The sequence below is a fragment of the Morus notabilis genome, unplaced genomic scaffold (genome assembly GCF_000414095.1).
Source record: "Morus notabilis unplaced genomic scaffold, ASM41409v2 Scaffold418, whole genome shotgun sequence".
Classification (NCBI taxonomy): Eukaryota; Viridiplantae; Streptophyta; class Magnoliopsida; order Rosales; family Moraceae; genus Morus; species Morus notabilis.
The window spans coordinates 122160-134879 of record NW_010358034.1 but is presented as its reverse complement, the minus strand read 5'-3'; the positions used below and the strand labels follow the sequence as shown (position 1 = coordinate 134879).

At 39.5% G+C, this 12720-nt stretch overlaps 2 protein-coding genes across 2 annotated transcripts; one reads left to right on the top strand and one right to left on the bottom strand.

Moving 5' to 3' along the window:
* Positions 1 to 50: 50 nt before the first annotated feature.
* LOC21388279 (histone acetyltransferase KAT6B) lies at positions 51 to 977 on the bottom strand. The gene has a single exon (XM_010091250.2). The coding sequence runs from the start codon at positions 821 to 823 to the stop codon at positions 65 to 67; it is 759 nt and encodes a 252-aa protein (XP_010089552.1). The 5' UTR covers positions 824 to 977; the 3' UTR covers positions 51 to 64.
* Positions 978 to 3639: 2662 nt separating this feature from the next.
* Positions 3640 to 8379, top strand: LOC21388277 (putative ubiquitin-conjugating enzyme E2 38). The gene is made up of 7 exons (XM_024177338.1): positions 3640 to 3711; positions 4547 to 4636; positions 5378 to 5950; positions 6274 to 6337; positions 6601 to 6740; positions 6832 to 7140; positions 7953 to 8379. The coding sequence occupies exons 2-7, from the start codon at positions 4562 to 4564 to the stop codon at positions 8202 to 8204; spliced, it is 1413 nt and encodes a 470-aa protein (XP_024033106.1). The 5' UTR covers positions 3640 to 3711; positions 4547 to 4561; the 3' UTR covers positions 8205 to 8379.
* Positions 8380 to 12720: the final 4341 nt, after the last annotated feature.

The following is a 12720-nucleotide window of genomic DNA, read 5'->3' as shown; positions in this document are numbered from 1 at the left end:
CCCCAAAAAAAAAAACTCTATTTTACAAGGTAACTACTATAACCCTAAATTTCATCTCGAAACTTCAATGGCGCTTCGCCAATCTCAGCGAAGTCCTGACCCTCGCCGGAGGAGACTCGCTCCCTCCGGCGGCTTTTCCCTTGTTTCCGGACCCCTTCGATTTCTTGCCCATAGAATTCATCTTATTTACCTCCTCAACCACATTCATCACAGTCTCAATAGCTTCGTTGTCCTCCAGAATCCGACGCCGAGTCCTCGATCCGTTGCCCAAGCTCTTGGACGGACTCCGATCAGCCTTCTCATTCTCTGGCGCTACCCGATCGAAATCGTCCCCGAGCTTCTTCACCAGCCGCCTCCTCCGAACCCTAAGACTCCTGATCTTCTCCTCTTCCTCTTCCTCTTCCGCGTCGTCCTCCTCATCCTCGTCGATCAAATCCATGAACCTCCTCCGCTTCGTCGCGATCGGAGCCGGAGGAGGCGAATCTTCGTCGGAATCAACCATCTTGCGCTCGGACCCGACAAGATCCGACCCGTTGGAGGAAGATCCGGCTGTTTGTTTCCCTTCCTTCTTCCTCTTCCTCTCGAGCTTCTCGCGCTCGGCACGGAGCTTACTGACGCTGCCTTCTATGCGTCCCTGGAACCGGAGGCGCTTGAAGCTAAGGCCGCCCATGGACCAGTGAGCCTCGTTGGCCCAGGAGAGGAGCGGGTCGAGGACCGGCGTGGGCGGGTCGACCCGCTCGTCGTTGAACTTCACGTCGGTGTAGAACCGAGGGCGGGGAAGGCTGGTGCCGTAGAATTTTCCGGGGCCTAGAGAAACCATCATTTTTGCTGGTAAGAGATGAAGGATTAGGGTTAGGGATTTGAGAATTTTCTTAGGCGAATTTTGACGAACAGAAAGGTGGGCTGGTTTTTTCGAATCAGATCTAGTTATTTTGTGGGAGGGAGAAGACTGGAAATGGCGAGGATTATATAGATGGTGGGTTTTGCCGCGCTTGGATTGGCGGGAAGTTTGTGGCGCCACTTGTAGTTTGGCGCCATAGCAGTTGAAAATGAGCGAGATCCTTTTTCAGGTGGGCTCTTTATTGGGCCTATGATGTTTATGGGCTCTACCATATTTCGCACGGCCCAATCTAATGAAAGGAAAAAAAAAGATTAATTTCAAAAAAATTCTCCCAAAGACCCTTATAACATTTTATCCCCTCAAATTTTAAAACGTAACATCCATTGCTCCCTAACTTTATTTCGTTAATAAGTTTTTCCTTTCTGTTACAATGAGTGACGGAATTGCCACATGTCACTTATTTAGTGAGATTTGAAAGTGTAATTACGTTTATACCCTCTTAATCAGATTAGATCTCATGGATTAATAGACATAATTCCCTATCTTCGTTCCAAAAACCAATTCTTTTTTTCCTCACCAAAAACCAATTCACTAATCATACAAACTCTTATATTTTTCAAATCTCTAAAGGTCAACTAATATGCAATTTTCAAGTGAACACTAGACCTCCTAACTAAGCTTTAATCTACCAGTTCAACGCCGTTCATGGAATGCGTAAAAAAAGCCACAAACCAATAGTCAAAACAGGGGTCAAGATTTTTTTTCCCTCCCTATTAACAGGAATAGATTCAAATCAGAAGACTAAAGAAAAATCTCTGTTTTATTTCGCCCCTGCCACAACTGCAAGTCAAATCGCCATTCGAACTCGTAGTTACGCTAACCTTAACGCAAAGCTGAAGCTTAAAAAGGCGACACAACATCCTCAAGGCCCGCTCCTACAAGTCATCTCCCTCGTTCAAATCTGTGACCCCTCACCTTAGAAGCCCTCGATCCATCGCCCCTCGCCGCAAAAGCTGCCCGTTGTTGCAAAGATCGTCGAGCCCATCATCCCTCATCATGATCCGGTGGCCTGCAATCCATGATTTTGGATTGATGAGTGAGAGCGAGAAAGAATGAAAGAGAAAGTTAAAGATAACTTGTTATTTTATTTAATTTATTATGAAATATATTTATTAATAATTATCGTTTTAAAAAATTTTACTTAAACATTTTATCCTCATGTATCAAATGAAAAGCCTTTTTTTTATTCACACATATGAGATTTTTTAATACATTTTTTAATAACATGGGGTTTTGTAGGGTATTTTACGATAATACCCCTCCTCAGATGGGTCATGTACATGATACGTGGTGAATTCTGTCACTCATTGTAACAGAAGGGGAAAATTTATTAACGGAACAAACTTTGAGAGAAACGGATATTACGTTTTAAAATTTAGGAGGTAAAATTTTACAAGAGTCATAATTCGGAGAGAATTTTTGAAATTAATAAAAAAAAAAGTACATTATATTGTGTGGGCTCTACCATATTTGGCATGACCCAAAAAACTTCTAGCCGCTGTTCAACTTTTTCTGACAGCCCTTTGCCGTCCACACTTTCCCGGCGGCACCAAACCTTCAACAAACACGAACAAAACACACACAGAGAGATATAACTCCAATATTTGGTTCCGATATGTGAACGATGAACGGCGAGTCACGGTCTCTAACAACAATCTTTTGTGCCGCGTAGATTTGACAAATAAATGAAGACGACGACGATCCTGAAATCATTGGCGCGCACAATTTCTTCTTCAACGACAACGAAGATGATTCGCATCTGGTTTATATTTCTCGCTCGCGATGTTTCATCGATGTCGAAGGAGTGGATATAACGTCGACGAACATGAACGGACACTGATAGTGATAAGAGAAAAGGGAATGAGAGACACAAATGAGATAGAGAGATGAGAAAATCAATGAGGAAAAAAGAGAATCGATGTAGTTTTAGCATTTATTGTAATAAATATGATTTGTTACTAATGTACAATTTACTATAGTTTAAAATATGCTATTTTGTGTATTTTGTCCATATTATTTATGTATTTCTAAAAGCTGAGTGTCACTATGACATTTTTTTTTATATATTAATTAAAGAATAATTTGTACAAATGATCACCAACTTTTTATAGTTTAATTCTTAATTTCTTTTTTTGATAAATCGACCCTAAACCTTTTAAATGGGTGTAATTTAATCATTTCCGTCAAAATTTTAACAGATTTTCACACGTGAACATCACGCGCCTTCTTTTTTCAATTAAAAGAAAAATGCCATCAAAACCTCACACCTATGGCCTTCTTCTTCCTCCTCTCCACCTTCGGCGAGCCCCATCCCCGACCAGCCCAAACCCGACGAACCCCATCCCTGATGATCTGACCTTCAATGGTAATCAGAATCATCAACAACGAGTTTCAACAACAGAGAAGAAAAGAAAAAAAATTCAGGAACTTCATTTCCCTTTTTTCTCTATCCCAGCATTCTAAAACCTGACCAAAGGTACCTTCAACCATTTTACTCTGGATCTTATATGCAATTACACAATTAACATGTTTAATGATATGCATTCCGCCATTCAACATCTAGGACTCAGTGATTAGAGAACAAATTAACAAGAACATCCTGAGAATCTCTGTAAAAAATTTAAAACCACTCAAATAGAGAAAAGCCAGATCCGAGCTAAGCCAGTTTCTAAGTGGTTTGCTCTCCTGAAGGTTTGCTAAAACTAATTCAGATGTCTCAGTGCGAGAAGGAGTTGGCTTTGTTGCGATAGGTGCTCTGATCCGGGATCACTCTGGAGTGGTTTTGGCATGTATGGCTAAAAAAATTCCAGGTTCGTTCTCGCCCTTTGCTGCTGAATACTTAGCACTACGAGAGGGTCTCCTATTTGCTAGATCTTGCAATTTAGAAATTAATATAGCGCAACTTAACACTTTACGAGTGGTCCAAACGGTGAATGAGGGTGTCTCGTTAGCAAAAAAAAAAAGCAGCCTTAGTGGAGGAGATTGTTGGGTTACTCTTGGGTGTCCCTAATTGGAAATGTGCTCATGTTCCTAGAGAGAGTAATCTTGTTGCTCATATCCTGACATCACATGCTTATATTTCCATGTCAGACTTAGGTCGTTTTAATGTTATTCTCCAATTTGTTCCTCCTTTTGTCCAAGCTGATTTGTTTTAATGAAATTGCATTTTTTCTTTAAAAAAAATATACTTAAATAGTTAATAAGTGTCATGCTTTATGCATAGTATTTATTTTAATTTTTACTATGTATGAAATATGTTGTTGTTGAGAGTCAATTATTGAAGATATTTCCGCTTTTTTTTTGCTGACTTTTCTTCGTGTAATTAGTGATCACCTTTCTCGTAACAAATTGATCATTGTTATGTTTTATCGTGAGAAGCCATTCCTGAGATTGTATTTCTTAACCAAGAAAAAAAAAAAAAAACTTTTCCTTAAAAAGTAAAAAATTAAAATTTTTTATGTCATTTAAATAAGACTAGTAAAGATCTCTCTCTTGTGTCGTTTGTTTTTTTCATTGCAATCCAGTGTCGTTTATACTTTATAGTGTGTGCATGATCATTTCCGTCTTTAAAGTCACGAGTGTGTACGGCTAGTCAGCCTCTCTCTCTCTAAAGTCTTTGCTCTGCTATGCCGTTTCTCTCTCTAGAGAATTGTGATCGCCATGGACAAGTACAAGGATTGCGATTCTGGGGATACCACTCTATCTTTGGCCTCCAAGAAACTGAAGCACACTCAGGTCTTTGATCTATTTGCTTGATTGTTTTTTTTCATTTTTGTGTTCGGGAAGTTTATTGTTTCTATAAGTGTTTCTTTCGGTCTTTCATGTTGCTCTTATTTTGTTTGGTAATTGCTTAGTTTTTGATCTTAGTCGCGGGTTGGATCCACGATGTTTGGTGTTCTCATGGGTTCTTGAATACTTATTTCTATATTTTTCTTTCTTTTGGTGTATAGTTAGGTTTTCTGTTTGCTTTGCAAGAATAGATAGATACATATTGCCTCCAAATTCTTCTTTTTATAATGAGTTTGTACGATAAGATTTTTATTTATATTTCCCTATTTTTTTTGTAATTAGTTAACGAATTGATATTTGTTACATTACATAAAATTGTGTATTACAAATTATATGGCTCTATTTTATATCATACTTTAATTTTCTGTATTTTCTTTGATCACTACTGTCTTCTTTTTTCAGTTCCAACTAATTTCATTTCCTTTTTCCACTTTTTTGTGGAGCCATTTGTAATGACTTAATAAGAAAGTTTTATTAGTAAAATAACTTTCTAAAGTTTTTTATTTGTAAATTAACTTACAGAATTATCAGGAAGGAACACTTTTTACAAAGAACCACGGGGTAAAGTGAAAAAGATCATTTACTAATTTTACTTTAGGGTAGTCATTCTGCCAAATTCCACCTATGTATTTATGTGGTGTCTCTTTTGAGTTGTTTGTAGTTGTAAGTTTGTCTCTTTTAATGCAGGTTGCTTCGGTCAGTCATCCCAGGAATTCTTCGAGCTTGGCAAGATCTACTGATGGTGCTGATCCCCTCAAGAGTACTAGTACATCTGATTCAATGGAGTTGATGAATATAGATGGTTCTAGTCCTGATTTGTCATACAATGATGATGGAGATCGTGATGATGGTGATAATGATGCCGATGATCTAGATTATGGTTCTGATTATGATGATCAAGATATTTACGAGGATTATGAGGATTTTTCGTATGTTGATGAATGTTCGCTATTGGAATCTCAATTTGACAATGTGAATTTGTCTCCTGGGGTGGAAGCATCAGTTCCCTGGCTGAGTGGCTCTTCTTCAGGTAAAAGCATACCGGAAACAACGACGTTAGCTACTTCAGATGTACCTGAAACTGAAAAGAAGGAAATTGCTGCAAGCAGTTTAACAGTTCATGCTGAGTCAAGTTCTAATGATAAGGTTGAAGGTGAAAACAATGATTCAACCGTGGAGGTATCTCAATTTAAGAACTTTGATGTGGTGGATGATTTCACAGACCATCATTATGCCCAATTGGGATTTTCAGACACGAAGGTGAAATTAATCACTTTTTTTTTTTTTTTTTTTTTTTTTTTTTTTTTTTTTGATTCAATCTAGCTGAATGCATGTATAAACCTGTCTATACCACTTGGTAAAAAACACAGTTACACAAGACACTCATGTAGACATAAATGGATGATATTCATTTCCTTTAGTGAACATGTTCCTCTCCCATAAGCTTGGAATTGGGAGGAGCTTCGCGGATATAGATGGAACTTTACCAGAGGAGATTAGTACTTTGGTGCTAGAGCTGGTTTATGTTTTCTTGGATATTGTTGCATATACTGATATAAGCTTGTTATTCTGTTCCTTGACAGCCACCCAAGAACTGGGCAAAAAAAGTTCAGGAGGAGTGGAAAATCCTGGAGAATGACTTACCGGGTGAGTTTGAATTCCTTGCCATAGTGCACTGTTTGTCCTGTGATATGTTACACGTTATGTAATCCATATGACTGGGGGGAATGTTTCGGGTAACTTGTATGTTTTCTACTGGATCTACTGATACGTGAATGCTATACAAGGGTGGAAAAGAAAACTGAAAATTTAAGCATGCTTTTAGATGACTAGAATTGGTTTAAATTGAGCACATTATGCCAATTTAGCTCTCTCCCTCTCTCTCGTTCTCATCAATTTTCTTTCTACAGATACGATATTTGTTAGAGTTTGTGAAGCAAGGATGGAACTTTTGAGGGCGGTTATTGTAGGACCTTCAGGCACTCCATACCATGATGGTCTTTTTGTCTTTGATTGTCTCTTTCCTACCAACTATCCCAGGTCACCTCCAGTAAGTGTTAAGTAGTAAGCTATTTACTTTAATAAAGACACACACACATGATTTATGTATGTGTAACTCAAGCTGGAATTTCTTCTGTCAGACTGTGTACTACTATTCTGGGGGTCTCCGACTAAACCCAAATCTGTATAACTGCGGTAAAGTATGTCTCAGTCTTTTGGGAACATGGACCGGTAAAAAGGATGAGAATTGGGTCCCAGGGAAGTCAACTATGCTGCAAGTTTTGGTCTCCATACAAGCACTCATTCTAAATTCAAGACCTTTTTTCAATGAGCCTGGGCATGAAACAATTACTGGAGAACTAGGGCAGGCACAATCTAAAAAATACAATGAGGAAGTCTTTATTCTATCTTTGAAGACGATGATCTATACATTAAGGAGGCCTCCAAAGGTATGGTTAGACATTTTCTTTTTTTCGTTCTTCTCTTTCAGGAAAATGGTTTTGGATGTATCAGCATTCTTGAATGTTTCTCTGACATGACGACCAAACATGTTGATCACAACGAGGTTAGGATCCTGAGTGGAATTTGTATGATTTATGTGAGAGTGACACATGCTAAAATTGTGGGATTTTAAGGACTAAATAATCGGGGATTTAAGAATGGGCATACTGGTGGTAGAATGTCCGTACACGAGCTCTCATGTGTGCTTAGATGAAAACTGTGTGAGACTTACCAGATGCCCTGCTCAAAAATTACCAATTTATGGTTCTTATATAAGAAAAATTAGTTTGTTGTTGTTCTTAAATGTTGCACAGTAGCTTTGGGAATTGATTTTTGTCGAGGTTGCTTTTGAGTTTGATTAACTCGAACATAAATTTATTAAGTTACAACAACTCACTCTCTCTTCCTTGCTATGGCATTTTGTAGCTGGCATAGATCAATCAAGGGCGCTTAAGTGTTTTTTATTTTAATTGAAAAAGAAAACCATCTCATTAACCTTTTATTTTGAACCAAAAAAAAAAAAAAAAAAGCTGTAGGCAATATCTATTTTGATTATCACTTAGATACGTCTAAAAGTTGTTTGGGTGTTGAAACTTACAATAAGGTCACTACTTTTCTTAGGATTATCACCAATCAGTCTTTTGAGTTGGCATAGCCTAACTATGAACAAAACAGGATTTCATGGTTTTGAAAAATACTCTTTCTCAGCCGCCTCTTGAATGCATGTACATATGAGTAAGCCAGTTGGTTTTTCTTGCAGCATTTCGAGGAATTAGTTGCTCAACATTTTCGATGTCGAGCACACGATATTCTATTAGCTTGTAAAGCTTACATGGAGGGTGCGTTGGTTGGATCCAATATCAAAGATAGAGTGAATAACCAAGATGATCAAAATAGTGGCTCCAGGGAATTCAAGTCTGCTGTTGCTGATATGATGAATATGCTTGTCCCCAGTTTCTCGCGTAATGGAACGCTGGGGTGCGAGGAATCTCGACTTCCAACCAAAAATTAATTCGGCAAACTCGCCCCTTCATAAGGCGTAGACGCATAGGCTTGTAAGAAGCAATTTTTTGTAATATTTTAGATATATATATATATATATATATGTATGTATGTGTGTCTGTGTGTGTGTGTACTTTGGAGACTGGCGTTAAGGTTAAAGTAAATATATAGTAGAATGACCTCAACGATAAGGCGTTTCTATTCAGTTTTTGCTGATTGCTTCAGCATTCAATTGAAAGGAAAGACTTTTTTTTTTTTTCCCTCTCTGTTACTATGCTTCTGTTCAAGCAATTTTATAGAAGTGTGCTAAATGACGTGAACGTTAAGATAGATAGAAATGCTAAACTCACTCTTAGCGTGGTTTAAATTTTTATCTTTTAATCTTGATTAATATAATTATTTAATTAAAAAAGGATTTTAATTAAGAGTGAAGAGTTTAAGGGTGCGTTCGTTTGGCACACAAAACTCGAGTTAGCCTAATTCAGATTGAATTTTGAGCCTAATATCACGTTCGGTAATTCAAACTCAGACTCAAAACTCGAGTTTGAACTCGAGTAATAAAACATCAACTACCCCCTGATATTCCTTTAACTCGAGTCTGTCTTCTACAGTGCAGATTCTCTGCGCATACCTGCTTTTCACATGCCTTGTTACCGTTGCTTGCCATTCATTGTCGTTTCCAAGGTTTGCTGCTTGGCTCACGAGAAAGGGCCCCTCTCCGGTTCTCGCCCTTCGCTTCCCTCATCTCCCATCTGCTACAGTTGCGCCTCCGTGAACCCCAAGGCCGCGTGCAGTCTGCGATGCTATTTTGATCCAGTGGGTTTGTGCAAATCGATGGCCGCGTGAGTTCCTCCTTCCTCGTGCCCCCATAAATCCCTCAATACTCACCCATTTCCTGATTGTGCGCCCAACACGAAACCCTATTTTCCATCTTCTTCAATTTTCAAATCGGACAAAATTGGTCCGCCGAGCGTGAAGTCCTACAGTCCACTGGCAGTATTGTTGAGTCGATGTAGTGTGCAACATCGTTTCCGAGTGCGTAGGAGTTGTCTCCGGTACCGGTCTTCCCGTCTTCGTTACCGTCGGCGAACTTGGCTGCCAGAACCGTCGGACTCGCGGTTGGGGGTTATCGAAGCAGAGCATCAGCACTCCTCTGTCGGCTCAAACACGGTAAAATGTCCCCCCTTGATTTTTTTACATTATCACGAAAACTGGTCTGTGTGTGTGCAATGCAATGCTTTGCATTAATGTTGATTCCACCATTATTTGCGGTGATTAGGATGTGCGGCTAATGATGCTGCCGATTCACAACAACCCAAAATAGCTTAGAAAAACTAGAGCACAATAAGCAAAACAATGGCAAAAAAGACAGATTTTTTGCCATTGTTTCCAGAACATAAGAACAGCCAAACGACCCTAAACTCAAGTTTTGTGTGCCAAACGATCGCCCCAACTAGTATGTCGTTACATATGAGATCTGTCGTTTTTGGCTGTCCAAGCAGAGCATCAGAATTTGTTCCTTTTTTTGAGTTGAGCATGCATCCCTTGAACACGTTTAGTTGATTTCGATTCAATATTCATGTGGTTTTTGGTAATGTAATTTTGTAGAAGTACTGTACCATAATTTCGATTCAAGATAAAGAATCATTTCTTGTAATGCCAAGACATTCAATTCAGTCCTAAATTTTGCTATCCCGTTTTATAGGCTATTCTTTTGTCTAAAGTATTCCTCCGTAAATTAGTTGGCTATGCAAAAATTTAAATTCTACTAAAGGTACGCAGTCGACTAAGTCGAGATAAGATCTTAGTGGTTTGGAGGTTTAAAGAGCTACTGAGCATCATTTCTGGGCTGAACTTGATATACATGGCAAAAGAAATTTATACTATTGCAGCCAATAAATAAACTAGGATGGAATAAAATCACCCTGACTCACTTTTGTTAGCATCCTTTTTGCAAGTGTGTGATAATGCCGTTGTCAAATTCGTTGTCCGACTATTGTAGCCACCAAGACACTATAAAATATTCCAATTAAAGTAAAAAGTCCCAGCACAATCAATGCCATTATAAATAGCAATGGTAGCCCTGCTTCACCAGCACCTCCTAGGCAACCACATTCACCTGCCATACTTGCACAGCTCTCAAAGCATGTGGTGCAGTCGGTCCACATACAAAGAGTGCCGGGTAAATGACAGTCCGCACAGACACTACAAGAATTACAAACAAGCCGGTTACCATGTTAGGTACTGAGTATTATAGGGCCATTTACAAGGTTCAGTTAGTACTACATAGTACATACATCAAAGATAGCAATAAAAAATAATAAATAAAAATAAAATAAAATAAAAAACTCGCTTCGTTGTGGCACACTCATGACAGCCTATAATCACCATTATATCACCGGAGGAAGTACATTTGCTAGATCCAGTAACCAAGCCAACAACCCCATTGCTTTATTTACTAATAAGTTAAATAGCCACAAAATTCGGACTTGGTTGTTCACAGTTTAGTCCCAAATCGTGTTGTCCTTGGCTTTGGTCCATTGTCTGTTTTGTTTTCTTTTACTTCCCTTGTGTTTATATATATATATATATATATATATGTTTATAGTTATATACAATTGTGCGTACGTGTTTTTGTTTGTGGCTTCTTATTTGTGCGGGATGATGCTTTTGGTGTGTGGTGGTAGATGCCAAGAGGGGGCAATGATGAGGACACGACTCTTCATTGGAATCAAAAGCAGAAGGAGGAGTTGTTGCAACTCCTAGCAGAGTATAACCGTAACTACCATGGTCGGAAACCGGTCCAGAAAAATTGGGAAGATTGGGCTACTAAGCTACAAAAACATTTTAAGGATCCAGTTACGGCGGCCAAGGTTCAACAGATGCGAGTGCGTCTAAAAGGCAAGTTTGATAAGGAGGTTATACTACGTACAACCACAGGCCTTGGTTGGGATCCTGTGACAGGCGCAGTGACTTGTACGGACGAGTATTGGGAAGATTTTGCTAAGGTAATCACCAGTTGTTTGTTTTCCTTTCCCAAATTATTTATCATCAGTTAGAACATGTGTTCAACGTGCGTTAGCTTATGTGGATGTTATTTTTCACACAGAACAAGAAGTGGGCTAATGCTGCGAAGAAGCATCCCCTTAAAAATTTTGACTTGTACTACGAGGCCTTTGGTAGTACCCGTGCATGTGGTGAATTTGCGGTGGGATTGGAAAATCCCACCACCGCGCACGTAGACACAACTCCAATCCCGGCTGAAGAAGGTGAAGGGGGGGCGACGTCGCATTCGTTAGGCAACGATGACGTTTTTGTGACCACGATGCGAGCTGGGTTGAACAGTGCTAGCTGGGTTGAACAGTGCTAGGAAGGGATTGAATGTTGCATCCACCTCTAAGGCAATTGGTAAGAAATCTGGACGCAGTCAGAAACGTCCGGTTGGCGATCCAGAAGCAATGGCACTACTTGGACGACTTGTAGCCTCTATAGAAAGTAAGAATAGTAGCAGGGCTACCAGTTCCAGCGCTTCTCAGAACCCTGCGACCCCTACCACTCTGCGGCAGTGTACAGCGATTGTGAAGGAAATGGATCTTGAAGATGACACTGTCATAATATTCTTAGAGGCCATTGGGTGGTTTCCACACATGCAGCAACTCTTTTTGGATATGACAGAGACGCAAAGGGTTGGTTTCGTGATGAGAACCGTTACCTCTAAAACGAGTCAATCTACCCAATCTTGCACCATGCCCCCTCCATCCATGGCTTCCAACTTCATGCAGCCCCCTATATATCAAAACTTCATGCCGACACCCAACTTTTACCAACAACCGCCAATCTATGGCCAACAACCTCCTACCTTTGGCCAACCACAAGTACCCAGTTTCTCTCAACCCCCTCACCACGTGCAACCACAACACCCACCAATCCAAAACATGACCCCAAATGTTACTCCCCATCCCCCTAACTTTCAATGTCCACCACCCTATTACATGCCTAGTTTTCCACCTAACTCTGGTCATTTTGGTGGAGGAAACAATGAGGAGTAGCTACTTGTTAGGCTTTTTAATTATGAGGCTCTTTGTTTACGAGACTTTTTATTTATGAGGTTTCTTATTTATGAGGCTTAGACAGTGTCGGACAATTTTCTTAATTATGAGGCGTTTAACTATGTTGTAATCATTTATTGAGTTGTGTTGTACTTCGAAACTATTACTTCGTTTGCTTTCTCTTTCAATTAGTGTTCTGATGACATGATGCAATTTGCATTAATGACTTTACTTGGTAGTGACTCTTATACTTTGCCATTACATTATTGCACAATTTCAACATTAACTATGTTGTACTTGTGACTTCTACTATAGCAGATTTGGCGAACAGGTTGTAATGTGGAACGGAGGGCCTTCGAACGCGTCGCCTGACAACACAATAGACGATGACTCAGATGATGACTATGAGACAGCAGGTGTCGCGGCTATGCTCTGGTATTACCAAACCTACGTTGAGAGACCCCCACCTCAACCTAA